A 14,927-nucleotide genomic window follows, 5' to 3' on the forward strand; every position below is an offset into this window, starting at 1 on the left:
TGATAGATGCGATAATCAGATCTTCTCTGGACTTCGGCTTTGGAATCTCCGTGGCCTTCCCCTTCTGGTGTAGAAGAGGTACTGTTCCAAGGGCGTCCCTAATTCGCTCCTATCTGGATCTAGATGTCCCAAGGCTCTCCCTTTGGTTTTTCTTCAGATCTGTAACTTTTGTCTTCAGATCTGTAAGGCTCTTGTGTAGATCGGGGAAGATCTTAAGGACCTCGTCCAACTTTTGGCTCAAGGATTCTATTTTCATAGGTATATGGAGTAACCTATGTCCGTAGTCTTGAACCGTCTTTTGTATCTTCCTCAGATCTTGGGAGATCTTTGATGTATCCAACTCAAGTTCTTTTCAATCAGTCATAATTTTTGGAATTGAAATTATGCAGGAATTTACCCGTTCCGCTTCTCCTAGCTGAAATTCTACCATGGACTTCAGTGGAGTGTAGACGCCTCACTGCATTTCCTGGTAGTACTTATTGAACCTCAAAATTTCTCAGCCATTCTTGCTCTTCTTCTGGTGTGAGAAGTTTTGGATCAATCTTCTTGGAACCGTTGTAACACTTGTCAAGAATTTCCATTAGAAATTCTCTTCTTTGTATTTCCAAAATCTAGAAATATTCCCTGTTTTCAGAATAACTCGAACTTTCGTTCGGTTCCATTTTCTCTTGGAGAGTCTCCTCCATTAGTGGATAAATAATATCAAAATGTAATATAATCATATATTTTTTCAATAAACCTAGGCTCTGATACCATTTTTCAAGGCTAGGGTATTAGCACGCAATTAGAGGTGAATAAAGACTAAATGTGCAAAATTTTATGAAATCAATGGGACTAAAATCGTTGATCAGGGGGCAGTGTGATAATTTATTCATAACACAGGGGTAGTTTTTGATATTAAAATTTTTATAAGGGATTTTTGATATTTTCATATATCACATGAGGTCAAAATGAATTTGACCCTCAAAATATGTGTCTATATACATGTCTTTATGCTCAAAATATCGGATGATACATTTCATATCTTTATAAAATATGTCATTTCATACAGGGAAAAACACCACGTGGAATTTGCCCAAGTCGTGAACTATTTTTCGATTCCATCAAAGATTTGGGTTTGAGAACAAGTCCCAAAACAAATGCTACAAATACGACCACTTTTTCTAGTTAATTTCGACCAATTCGTTAAGCTCTTTAAATCTTCCTCTTCTACAATATCTCTCAGGAGAAGTTGGAGTGTCCGAGCTTCGTTATTCTCATCAAACATGGAGCCTCCGATTGCGAAGAAAGTGAAGCATGACATGGAGATGTTTGGCGACGTCAGAGTGGACAATTACTACTGGCTCCGCGACGACTCTCGATCAGATCCGCAAGTTTTGGCTTATCTGCGTGAGGAGAATGCTTATACCGACCATCTCATGTCTGGTCTGTTCGGTTGATTCTTCTCTCTCTCTCTCTCCCTATCGCGCGCGCGCGCGCGCGTTTAATTTTGTTTTCATACATAAATCCTTGGTGGGAGCGGACAAGGTTTTCCTTAGTCTTCTTTCTGTTCAAGGTTTCTAATTAGGTGTGTTTTTGGAGAATGGGAACATGGATCTTGATTTTGAATACCCTTCGTGTTTAAGGAATGGCATTGGTTCAGTTCATTGTCAGTTACGTTTCAGATTAATCAGTAGAATCTTCGTTAAACTGATAGGTGAATTGATGTATGCTATTTGCACTTGCTAGGAGCCACGGGCATCTTGGGAAGATTTTCTTGCATTTTCTGTTGCTAACTGGATAAATTTCCTAAGATATATAATGTTAGAGCCCCAGGAACTACCTAGACATTAAACCAGAAAAGCATGCGAATTGCTACTGACGCCATTTTCAAAAGTTGGTCTGCTAAATGCAGTTGCGAACTGAAGATGGGCTAGCAAAATCATTTTATCTTTAAGGAATCTCCAAGAGCTCTCATGTTTCAACAATATATGCCTTAAGATCGTTCTCCCTAGTTGAATGGGTTTACAACTGTTCAGTTACTTCTTGTTCAGGAACCAAACAATTAGAAGATCAAATATATAAAGAGATAAGAGGTCGTCTAAAAGAAGATGATATATCGGCGCCTTTACGTAGAGGACCTTACTATTATTACAAAAGGACCTTGGAGGGTAAAGAATATGCCCAACATTGCCGCCGTCTTGTGGCTAATATTGGTGCAGAGGCATCTGTTTACGACACCATGCCAACTGGACCTGATGCCCCTCCGGAGCATGTCCTTCTTGATGAAAACATCAAAGCCCAGGAACATGCCTTTTACAGCATTGGTGCTTTCAAAGCAAGATCAGCCACTTTCTTTTCTTCCTTTTTCAAATATTTATAGCTCTGCCCCTCCCAACTGCCTAGCCATTCTTATCTTGCTAACTTAAATGTACCCCTTTCTCACATTATCTTTATATTATTATTTTTAATCCAGGTGAGTCCGAACAATAGATTGGTAGCTTATGCAGAAGACACTAAAGGAGATGAAATTTACACAATTTATGTTATTGATGCTGACTCTCAAACACCAGTTGGGGAGCATTTGGTTGGAGTTACATCAGACCTTGAATGGGCAGGCGATGATGCTTTAGTTTATACCACAAGAGATGAGATCCTACGGCCAGACAAGGTATGGATGTTGAGTTGGACTGTGCATGTGACTGAGTTCCACTGAGTGCCGAATGAAGTGTATGCTCCTCCTCTTTTCAGTAATAATGGTGCAACAAATTTTGGGCAACTCCAACTTAACAAACTAAATGAACCGATTCCAGCTCTAGTTGTGCTAAAGGCCACTGCATGTGGCGGGAGTTGGCTTTCTTGCTTCTACTTGGTTCATGGATTTATGCCTATAGTAACTCTATCTACATTTGCTGTGCGCTTATAGCCTTATACGTAAGAATGACATTTTCCATTATTTTTTTATTAGTCATTTATCAAGTCATGGATGTAAGAGCTATTCTTTGCTTGTTGCAAATCTGTAAGCTTGAAGTATAAAATGCCAATGCCTTTGCAGTTCCTCCTGAAGGTATCTTGTATATCTTAAAAAGTCTTATAGGTTAACTGAGAATGTGAAGATTTGTCTTGTTATTGGAGTAGCAATCCTTTTTCTTGGTGTTTCTATGGAGAAAGACCATTAGAATTTGCATGTGGTGTTGATCATTATCATCTATTGATACAATGAACATATTTAAAAGACTTGGAATTGATTTAGCCTGTCTATATTTCTATATCTTGTTCCTTTTAGGTCCTATTTGATTTGTCCATGCACCTGAAATGGTTGAATCCAATTCTACCTAGAAATTATGCAACTTGCCTATTATAGTTTGTTATTTTACTGTTTGATAGCCCGTAACAAAAATTTGTTCCACCATATAACCTTTACTAGAAGCCAATGGGTTGTCATCAAAACATAAATTACAGGAAACAAAACTGCCACAATGGGAAGTTTATCCACTGAATCTCTATGTTGAATATCAAACATAATCTCCAGGGTAATACTACTTTATTTTACTATTTTGACATATCAAAGCCACTAGCAGTTAGACCTATGCGTGTGATCATTTTTATTGCAGAATGACATTCTATGGTTAGTTAGTGTTATAGAAAATCTGTTGGCTTCATGCATGTGTCATCTCTAAGTGAAGACCGAAATTGGTCAAAAGAATTGTAGTCTACAGCGATGCTATGATATATTGAACTATTGAATTCAACAGTCAAAATTATCTGCAGGTGTTCATTGTGGCACCGAATTCTCCCTAGTATTGAGTTTCCGAAGTCAAATCCTGGGGAAAGCAGAAAGGGAAAAACAAAAGTCAAGAGAGATAAAACTTAAATGACGTTGGGGGGCGTAGTGGACGTGGGTGGATGAAAAGGAAAAGGATTTAGTGACGATTGACTGTACACTAAGATTTTGCTATTGGCAGTTGACGATTGTATGGCGCAAGAATGGTGGTTTGAGAGTCTGGTGCAGGTTTGAACTTTCAGGAACGGGGTTGGGCAGGGGGGTGGTAACTAAGCATGGTTTCATATTATTTTGATTAACTATATAAAAAAGGTGTGCTAATGTAATGCTTGGATTTTGCATTTTATTAACGAGGAAAGGGTTTTGTAAATTTGAGATGATTTATTGGAGGATGGCGGCAGTGCAGCATACGAGGATAAGAGGCTGCATGGGCATGGAGAGGGTGAGGAGTGGAGGGTTTTGTTCTTTTGTTTCAGTCTGCCTCGTAGAGTCCTGGATTTATAGTTAACAACTGTTCTTTTATGAAGGTCCTTCTTGGTCTTATGAAAACCTGGGAATGGATGTGGAACCCTGTTTTCTTAATGAATAACATTAGCATTTATGTATATCTTCTCCTATCTCTTAGAGTCTATATTCTTGATAAGTATGTTGATCTATTTATACATACTTCTAAAATACATCCAGGATATATTGAGGTTGTTTCCTTCAATAGTACACCCAAGAACCATTATTCTTCTGTTGTATTGCCTATTAAGAAAGTTATGTGCTTGTCGCTGTTGTTTGTTACTTTTCTGTAAAACCAATAGTCACTTGTATTGTTTTGGCAGGTGTGGTTGCATAAGCTTGGAACGAAACAATCTACAGATCTTTGTCTTTATCATGAAAAAGATACTATGTTTTCTCTGGATCTTGATGCTTCTGAGAGCAAGAAGTTTCTTTTTGTTAGCTCTGAGAGCAAAATTACGAGATTCATCTTTTATCTTGACATATCAAAGACTGAAGATGGGCTAACTGTTTTGACGCCACGTTTGGATGGAACAGACACTTGGGCAAGTCATAGTGGAGATCATTTTTTTATTAAGAGAAGAAGTGATGAGTGTTTCAATTCAGAAATACTTGCTTGCCCACTGGATAAGACATCAGCCACCACGGTTGTTCTTCCTCATAGGCCAAGGTAACAACAGATGAAGCCACAATATCCATTTTTAATGTAAATAAAGAATTGTTCATTTCTTTTAGTATAATTCCGCAAAACTCGTAATTTGCTGATGCCCTTTTATTTTTCTTATAATTATTTAAACGTGAAAACACTAATATATGCTTAGCTGGAGGACAAGTTGTTCCATGCGTAACATAATAAATCTTGATTTCTTAATCTTCGCATGAATCAATGAGCCTTAGCTTTTGGATTACAATTTCTTAAATAGCATCAGGATACATTACAAAAGAGAGTCACCTTCAATTGCAAAATAACCAAGCATACCCATTGTGAAATGTACCATGATCCAGCGATGCTAAAATATTCATTATGACTGCTCTCTGGCAGTTCATTAATTGTCAACAATCGTCAGTTATTTATTTGTTTATTAATTATTTGGGGTCTAAGCAAGGTTGTATAAAGATGCAAGCTGAAGGAAATAATACGAGTGTCACATGCAGTTCCTTCTCTTGCATAACCTGCTCTGGGTTTAAGTTTTGTATTTGCTTGCCTCCAATTGCTTGTTCACCCGATGTAGCATTGAGAATGTCGTAGGTGAATTTCATTGTGCTGTTGATTTTGTTGTTTTCAGTTGGAGCTGCAAAATCATGTTATTGTGTGTAAGAGTTGCTGTTTAGGCTAGTGGCTTTAGAAACCTCACACGGGTCATAAACAAGATAATAAGAATATTGTTCACATGTGTGGAACACTTTATCATAAGCAAGAAAAACCTAAATGTATAGTAATCACGGATCATTTGATGCATGATAGTCACTAACTGGAATTTAGATGCTGGGCAGCAGTAAAAGTAAAAGCTGAAAGATAAATAGAAGACTAGGAAATATTAGATGGGACAACTTCAAAATTTCTGCAGTACTGAAATTATCTATAAGAGGAAAACTGCTGGAGTCTCATCATCATATTGCAACTTGAATATTTATTCTATCATTTTTCCAAGTTGAGTGGCTCCACATTGCATATACTGATTCTATTTACCTATCTATAAGGATAATGAACTGCAAAATACTAGAATTTTCAGTCTCCTGCTTGCGAGGATTTAATTGAACTAATTCCTTACCTGATCCCAGTCAAGCATGCAAACGAAAATAATAGTAGCCTACCAGAACAAAAAGAACAGACAGCTAGTCACAAATCCTAGCTGATGAATATAATTACCAAAATGCCTCTGAAATTGCTAACTGTACAAGGATGTTCTTTGAGTAATATTTTCAAAGCCCTTGTTCTTTCCACTTGAGCTCTTAGGCTATTAAGGACTGATATGCATCATTTGCCTGTTCACCTTGAAAGAGAAATTGAAAACTTTACCACTATGTTTAGTTTCATTTTTGATTTGTTTTGGTGTGTTTTATGGAGATAGAGAGAGAAAAATAAAGATAAATAAGTATGTGTTAGAAATAAGGTGTATGTTTGGATTTGTTTTTGAAAATAATATAAAATAAGTATGGTATGTTTGTTGTTGTTTAGTAGAAGACAAAAAGTACTGTTTATTGTCAAATTATGTCTCTTTTATATATATGTATGTATATGTATATAATTTAGTTAGTTGTAGGGCCTATAATTAGTGTAGACTTATTTGACCAAAAATAAATGAAGCAATGTTTCAAAACATCTCAAAACACCACCAAAACTTTCAAAACAAATCAAGGCAAACATTTACCATGTTTTGGCCCATCTCCGAATGAAACCAAACACTATGTACCATTTTAAACCTCTAAGTTTTTCACAAAACTGAAGCATATCTAAACTTTTAATTGCCTGCGGATAGAGCTCGTTTGTGCTACTCTTCGCCCTTTTAGTTTGGTTTATGCAAAACACCACCAAAACTTTCAAAGTAAATCAAGGCAAACATTTACCATGTTTTGGCCCATCTCCGAATGAAACCAAACACTATGTACCATTTTAAACCTCTAATTTTTTCACAAAACTGAAGCATATCTAAACTTTTAATTGCCTGCAGATAGAGCTCGTTTGTGCTACTCTTCGCCCTTTTAGTTTGGTTTATGCAGATAAATTTAGTTGACATGTTTTTTACTTTCACCAGTGTAAATATCCAGGAGATGCAACTATTCAATGACCATCTTGTGGTTTATGAACGTGAGAATGGTTTGCCCAAAATAACAGTATATTGCCTTCCAGCTACTGGAGAGCCACTTGGCAGATTGCAAGGGGGTAAAACTGTAGATTTTGTTGATGCTATATATTCGGTGGATCCATCAGAGTCGCAATTCTCTTCTAGTATTTTAAGGTTTCGTTATAGCTCATTGAGGACACCTCCTTCTGTGTATGATTATGATATGAACTCTGGGATTTCAGTTGTCAAGAAGATTGATGTGGTAAGTTAGCACATATCACCATCGCGAAAAGCTAGTCAAATTGGATCTCCTCCCACATAGCTGTGCTTTGGATTCATATTGCACCTTGTTTCCACAATAAGTACTTTGTGGCACTTGTTTATTGATTTGATTCTTCTTTCCATTTGTTTCTGCTCAAATCAACTAACAAGCTGTTTCCATATATGTTTAAGATACTTACTGATTCCATCCATGGATAAATGACGGACAAAGTTCTTAGCTACTGTTTTCCAGCATACTTACATTTTTGAGCCCAGAGTTTTTGAAATTGTGCTCAGTACACTTTTCATCAGAAAATGTGGGTCCTTTAGAGTTGACAGAGTAAATATATGAAAATCCTCTCCTATAATTAGACTAAATCCTTCGGTTCTTTGAGGTTTACTAGATTGCAAAACCAGTGAACTGATGAGGGGCTATTGATAGCCAAGGGTTGGAAATATTCTCAACCAAACAAGCAAAGACGAGTCTGCTTATCTGCACATTACCTTGTTGCTCGACACTTTTTTTCCTGTACTGTTTTGGAAAATAGGCTTGATATTGTTCGTTGAGGAAGTCCTTATTCTTGGATTGCTGCATGGTAATTGATATACAAACCCTTTGACAAGAAAAGGTTATTCTTGACTAAAAGTCAGACTTCTCTAAAGAGAACCATTATTGAACTAATATGAAATCCATTTACTGATTTACTGGATACCTGAACTAACCACATCCATTGAAACCTGCAGCTTTTGTCTAGGCTTCTGTAGCAATTCTTGTCATCCATCTGCTTAATTGCTATTGTAGTGATAATTGTTATTGAAGGATAAGAACAGTTGACTCATAACTATGTGAGTAATTGACTAAATATATTTTGAACTGTCTAATGATTGCTTTGAGAATGCATATACGTGAAACAGATAGGACTAGATCATGTAATGGATACCTGATCCAAAGACACGGTACACATAGAAATTGCAACCCTTGGCAAGGTACATATAATGCTTATCTCGTGGAAGTGAATCATTTAGTTAAGGCAAGGATGTAAATCCAAAATTTTGTAATCCATTAGCGATAGCAATAGAACAGGGTAAGAGAACAAAGAATCCTCATGCTAAGATAGATTACTTTCTGATTGATGCACCACACATAGAGGATTACTTTTCTTCTATAAAGTTCATTCAAAGGTACAGCAGTTATGGCTTATTGGTAATAAATCTCGTGTCTGAGATGGCTTATGCTGGTGGATTCAGGAAACATGCTACTTGAGTTGCTGATATGAGTTATTTTAATTATGTGGGAGCTGAAATAGTATACCTGCATCTATACCTGATTTAAGTCTAGAAAAGTTAGGTTCAAATAAAGGCCTGAGAAAGTCACTTTCAAGAAATTATCCTTTTTTCTGTCTGCAATTTGGTGAAGCGACTAGCCAAGAAAAGACAACGAAATCACTATTTACATAACTACATAGGAATTAGAATTGAAGCCAGAGAAAAACCAGCTAAAATCTGCTCTAAAACCCTAGGGTCAATCACATTGCATAAATCCTACTTGTATTTAACATCCTAACCTAATATGGGTGCAAAAGTACCACCAGTTAGGAACTGTGAAATGCCTCTTGAGGCACTTTCATGCCTTGTGGTCCGGTTCTTTTCTGGCAAAGCTGAGGTGCTTCTTGTCAATTGCCAAGATAATTCCAGCCTTGTGATAGCTTCAAGCGTCAACAGCCATCAAACAGTTAATTGCTAATTGCTAAGTAGATCTTAATCATGCTATAGGAATTTGAAAAGGCCAAGATACTCAATCTGTAACCCAACAATGATTGGGAAACATCTGTTCATAGTTTGACAAAATAATTATAGACCAAGCTAATTGATTTTATTTTTGGACTCAAGATTTATTGGTGTCACGTCATAGGTTTAAATGAAAGTGTAATTTTGTACAAGTAAGTTTCCCCTTTAGGTAGAGGAGCCTCGTTTTGGGACATTCAGGAAAAAGGGGGTCATAAACTAGGGGTAGTAGTATGACATTGGAGAAAAGGTCAAAATGCCTTTGCAGCTGTATCTTGCATCACAGAATACAGGTATTGGGTCTAATCTGCCAAAAGTTTGGCCAATGGAGCTTCTACCAATTGATTACTTCTGTTCTTAATTTCATGAACAGACATTGATGGAAAGTCTGTGATAAAAGAGTTTCATTTGTCTGTTGAGGTGGCATTTTGACCGTACCCACTGATGACTTTGAAACATGGGCCGAATTCTTGGCAACAGTTGGTGAATAAATGTTAGTTAAAGTGATATTTGTCAAGCATCGTTGCCTTTCATCATGCTATTTTATTTGGACCCAAACCCATAAACACATTTTGATTGAAGGATTTCAAAAGTTTTCTTGATTTCTTATTAGGATGTTGTCTTCTACATGAAAGTGGTATTTAAATTTCATTTTTGTGGAAGTAATTTAGTATCTGTATACATGTTTTTGCAGTAACTACCAAGTCTGATTCTCGTTGCCTATTCCACCTGTTATATGAATAATGCCCTGTTTTCTGCTCTGTTGCTTCAGCAGATATAATGCATGCGCATGAAAATTTTTTGGTTACGACCTCTGATTCTTAGTATGGGAGCCAACTAGAAGACTGTCATAATCCATGCAGGTTCATAATTATTTCAGTTTTGGTGGCAAAAATAGTAAAGGTTGAGTTTGCTTTTGAAAAGTTTAGGAGCATTTGACGATATGCTTCCTTAGTGGTTGAGTTTATGGGAGTGTCATAAGATTTATAACTTCTTAGAAATTTTGGATCAATGATGGATTTGCATACAAGATCGATGCGATCAATTCTTGTTTCAGCACATTCTTTGTTTCCATACAACTTCCCCGAGCCAAAAAATTACCATTACATTATTAAGGTAAAAATCATAGCTTCTGAATGTTCTTTATAGCTATTGCTTACTGTTTCAGGTTTTGGGAGGCTTTGATTCTGCTAATTTCATAACAGAAAGGCAGTGGGCTACTGCTGCTGATGGCACTCAGATACCCATTTCAATTGTGTATAGAAAAGATCTAGTGAAGCTTGATGGTTCGGATGCATTACTTCTTTATGGTTATGGTTCCTATGAGGTAATACATCATTTTAATGATTAGAGATTGGTCGCTGGAAATTTGTTAAATGAAATGACATGCTGTAATTTTTAGTTCATTTATGTTGCTGTAGAATTTCGGCTTTTTGCTTTTCTTTTTTCCATCTAAGAAAGAGCTTTATGTAGTTGAAATGTTGAAATAACCAGTTATCATGTACTTTGGATGGCTAAATCTTTAATGACTGTTCGCTTCTAACAGTGGATGTTTCGAACAGGTGTGCATAGATCCATATTTCAAGGCATCAAGGTTGTCTTTGTTAGACAGGGGTTTCATTTTTGCAATTGCGCACATACGCGGAGGTGGTGAAATGGGGAGACCATGGTATGAAAATGGAAAACTGCTCAAGAAAAAAAATACGTTTACAGATTTTATTGCTTGCGCTGAATATTTGGTAGAAAAGAAGTACTGTTCCAAAGAAAAACTTTGCATTGAGGGGAGAAGTGCTGGTGGTTTGCTTATCGGTGCTGTTATCAACATGCGGCCTGATTTGTTTAAGGCCGCTGTGGCTGGAGTCCCTTTTGTTGATGTTTTAACGACTATGCTTGATCCAACTATTCCTCTTACAACTTCTGAATGGGAGGTGAGTTTGCTTTTTGTGGTTTCTACTAGAGGTCTTCTGAATATCGTCTTTTAATTGGTTCTTTAATTAATTATGGAAATTCAAATGACCAAGTTTGTGCCAGTTACAACAATCTAAATAGTATGTTGTATATCTAAATACTTTTCGGGGATAATATGCTATGTCAAAACTTATTAATAGCATTGTAATATTCATCGTGCAGCTTCCCGTTGTCTGTTTACTGTGAGTCAAAAACGTTTAATACTCTTTGTGCGATGAAAGTCTTTTATGGAGACATTATCTTGACTGAGTGGTTCTTTAAATTACAAAATATTTGGAAGCTTTCATGTGAACATTTCCATTAATAGCAAAGATGGTTGTATATCTCACATGATAGGTATTAATGTACTTAATGTAAGTGATCATACAACGAAAAAGTATCATTTCTACCGTCACTCATATCCTGATATTCTTAGGAAGTTTAAGAATATGTTTGATTTGTGTAGTTCTATAAATATCTTTTCTGTGGTTTTCCTATTTGAGATACCAGGGGAAGAGTAAACAAGAACTTTTTTGTCTTTGTGACTGCATATCTATACGAGTTGGCCTCAAAAAATATTATTCTCTTCTTCCTGGGTACTTCTTGAGTTGGTGAGATATAATAGTTGCAGCGGTTGAGATGGTTGTTGATTAAGTGTTGTAGACGAGAAAAAAACTATACTCTTGTGTACATCAGAGTAAGCCTCAATCTTCACATGTGTTTGCCATTTGATCAGCAGCCCTTTACCAGGAGCGGCTTTAATATATTTCAGAATCATGAGTGCAGGTTCCTAGTAACCCATAAACTGACTAAGCAAGCAGCAGAGAGGATAACAAGCCTTGGAAAGGAGATATCATGCCTAATCAGTCAGGTAGATCCATTTTCCTACTAGTCGTCCGTACTTCGCCTTGTCCTTCGCCTTGTCCTCTAAGTAATTACTGTCCTCATTCCAAAAATCAGGATTACAATTCATGGGAGTATCTACAGGTTTAGTACCAAGCATATCAGTAGCATGCTTATTTTGAGGGAGAGAAATATTATGCTCACTGTGAGTTGTCTTAGGAGCTGAAGAGGAGGTGGGTGATCAGCAGCATCTGACATGGTTGATAGTGTGTGACGATTGAGGGAATGTACTTGTACTAGTTGAGATTCAAGCTGTGAGAGAATGTCTGAGCAAGGGACATGTGAAGGAATAGAGTCTGTTTTTAGTAGGGTTGTCCTTGTAAAATTATGGAGTGGACTGAAAAAAGGTTACATCTTCCAAGCGAAGGATGAGCCAGAGATAGGGTCATAGCAACAATAAACCATTTGTGTATGAGAATACTCTAAAAGATACAGGTACTCAATCGATGGGAGATTTTATCTTTGATTTGGAGAGACAATATGAGCATGACAAACACAACCAAAATTAACTGTTTATCAGGATAAAATGGCCCCATGAAGAAGAGTAGAAGGCATACAGTTGATAAGAAAACAAGAGAACATCCCGCAACTGGATACAGGAACATTCATATGCATCATACTGGTGCGAGCAACATCAAGAAAATGGTGATGTTTGCGCTCTGCTTCTGCTATACCATTTCGCTGAGAAGTAAGTGGACATAAAGTTTGGTGTAAAATGCCATAGGACTCACAGAAGAATGTTACCTCCTTTTAACTAAATTTCAAGACATTATCAGTTTGCAAATATTAACATAAAATAAAAAGAATTGACTATACAAGGAACTTTAGATCTGTATTTAGCGAATAGACCTATGTTGTCCCTGAATAATGTCAACAAAGGTGATGAAGTATCTAAAACCAGCAACATAAGCCACATGACAGACCACAAGAGCTCGTTTGGTTGTGTTTTCGATGAGATTATTTTCACTTTTCACTATTTGGGTAGTTGGAATTTTGTTTGGTCAAGCCATTTTCATTGAGAATCCATTCCTATTTTAATCTTGAATTTTTTGAAATTATAGGTCACATGGGTTGGTCATACTTGTCTTATCTTGTCAGCATGTCTTTTCTTGTTTCAAATGAAATAAAATTGCTTTCTCTCCCAACCATTTTGGTCAACCCTCATAATTAATTTCTGTCACATAAAAAATACATATACCTATATTTTTAATTCTCATACCTATATACCTATATTTGGAAATAACTAATCCAAACATATTCTCAATTTTTGCACAGAAACCAATAAAGCATTTTTACACAAATACAATTGTGAGAAACTGAAAATGAAAATGAAAACACAACCAAACGGGCTCCAAACTTCCAAATGAGAACACTCAAAAAGGAGAAGTGCCACGCATGCTTTCCCAACTTGTTAAACATAAGAATCAACTAGTAGTACCTGTTTCAACTTGGATAAAGTGGGTGGCAAGCCCACAATGCCACTGAAGGGGATGCAGCGTCAGACAAGGGCTGGTGTATACATGTCTAGGTAATAGAGACAACCAAATCCATGCTTACCATCAATTGTTCTCATATTTAGTCCTGAAAGATGAATACAAAGGATAAGGTTAGGAAGCAATTATGAGATCTGATAAGTTTGACGAATGGATAGTAAACTTAATAGAAGTTAGGAGCATAAAAAATATTATCAAGGGTAACATGTTTAGTAGGTTGTATGGTCTCAAATCCAGAGACAAGAGAGTAGCAAGACGAACAAGTGATAGAGAATTAGAGTACATCAAGGATGTGAAAAGAGATTTGTTGCCAGTGATATGGGTTGTTGCACGTGAATCTGTCATCCAAGACTTACCATGAGAAGCATAAAAGCACCTAAAGATGGCGGAGCAGTGGGGATAGCAGAATTAGCTGCAGAATGTTGTAGAAGCTTTTTATAGTTTGCATGACTTAGTGTAAAGAGATCAGGTTTTGGAGTAGCCTCATGAGAAATTCTCATTATAAATAGACGGCTGAAGAAGCAGGTAGACGATGAGCAGATATTCAATTCCTGTATCAAACAATCAGATGATGCTGATAGGGGGAGAGAAACCCTAAAGCATAATCTGTAAGCAAGAAAGAACAGAGCCAACTGAGAAGACAAATCCGGCTGGCTGGTGCAGATGTGCACTCCTGAATAGCATAGAAGGCAACCTATCGCTGAGAAGCAGGGAACTGGCACAGGGATAGGCCGCTTAAACTTCTTATATAACAGTGAGGATTTGAAATTTGGATTTTTGAAACTTGACAAAAATTTCTGCATTATGAATCCGCAGCCTGTCTGTTGTTGAACTAGGGAAACTAAGTTGCTCTATTATAGGGGGAGGTGAGTACAGATAATCAGTTCCTTAACTTATGCTATCTCTTTAATGTTTCAAGGAATGGCTGGATCTATTTTGCCAGCTATGCAGGGTAATAATTGTCTGTCTCCTACTCCTAATATAAAAGATACTTGTCTATAATATGTCCAAAGTAAACTATCCTGTTGTCCAGAAAAATTCTTGCATTATATTTTTAAGGTCATTAAATTTTAGAAACTTTTGCTGCTGTAGTTTAATTCCACATCACCATCATGTTTTAGAGTAATTTCATCTGACTGCAGTTGTGTTAATCAGTTGGCAAACACACCATGAAAGTTTATATGAGATTAAATCAATTCTATTTTCTAATTGGAAATAGAGTGATAGATTATGAAAATCCAATTAGTTCCATCAGAAATACTTGAGTTCTTCCAGCAACTTATTTGCCATACTTGATTGTGGGGTTTTTGTTAAAAGATGCTGTAATTGGCATCTTTTCAAAGTGCCTGATTCCTTATTTGTGGACAGAAGTCCATGTTTTGTTAAAAGATGCTATAACGAGAATCTGTTCCAAATGCCTGATTCCCTGATTTATGATCAGAAGTCCAAGTTATTCATTCTCCACTTTCTTTTCCTGGCTGGGAC

At 36.7% G+C, this 14,927-nt stretch overlaps 1 protein-coding gene across 2 annotated transcripts in view; it reads left to right on the forward strand.

The window, feature by feature from the left end:
- LOC105159799 (protease 2) overlaps nt 1,100-14,927 on the forward strand; it is a 15,636-nt gene continuing 1,808 nt past the window's right edge. Inside the window, exons 1-9 of one of the 2 annotated variants that reach the window (XR_002286925.1) lie at nt 1,100-1,425; nt 2,034-2,317; nt 2,456-2,650; nt 4,591-4,937; nt 7,024-7,315; nt 10,268-10,426; nt 10,662-11,027; nt 11,833-11,917; nt 12,007-12,147. Coding sequence is in view for 1 of the 2 variants with exons in the window: in XM_011076991.2 (XP_011075293.1) it covers nt 1,140-1,425; nt 2,034-2,317; nt 2,456-2,650; nt 4,591-4,937; nt 7,024-7,315; nt 10,268-10,426; nt 10,662-11,027 (1,929 nt within the window). In the remaining variant the exon portion in view is untranslated. Of the gene's footprint in view, nt 1,426-2,033; nt 2,318-2,455; nt 2,651-4,590; nt 4,938-7,023; nt 7,316-10,267; nt 10,427-10,661; nt 11,028-11,832; nt 11,918-12,006; nt 12,148-14,927 lie in introns of those variants that run through there. The other variant, XM_011076991.2, reaches the window with a different exon arrangement.

Source organism: Sesamum indicum, linkage group LG4 (genome assembly GCF_000512975.1).
Source record: "Sesamum indicum cultivar Zhongzhi No. 13 linkage group LG4, S_indicum_v1.0, whole genome shotgun sequence".
Lineage (NCBI taxonomy): Eukaryota > Viridiplantae > Streptophyta > Magnoliopsida > Lamiales > Pedaliaceae > Sesamum > Sesamum indicum.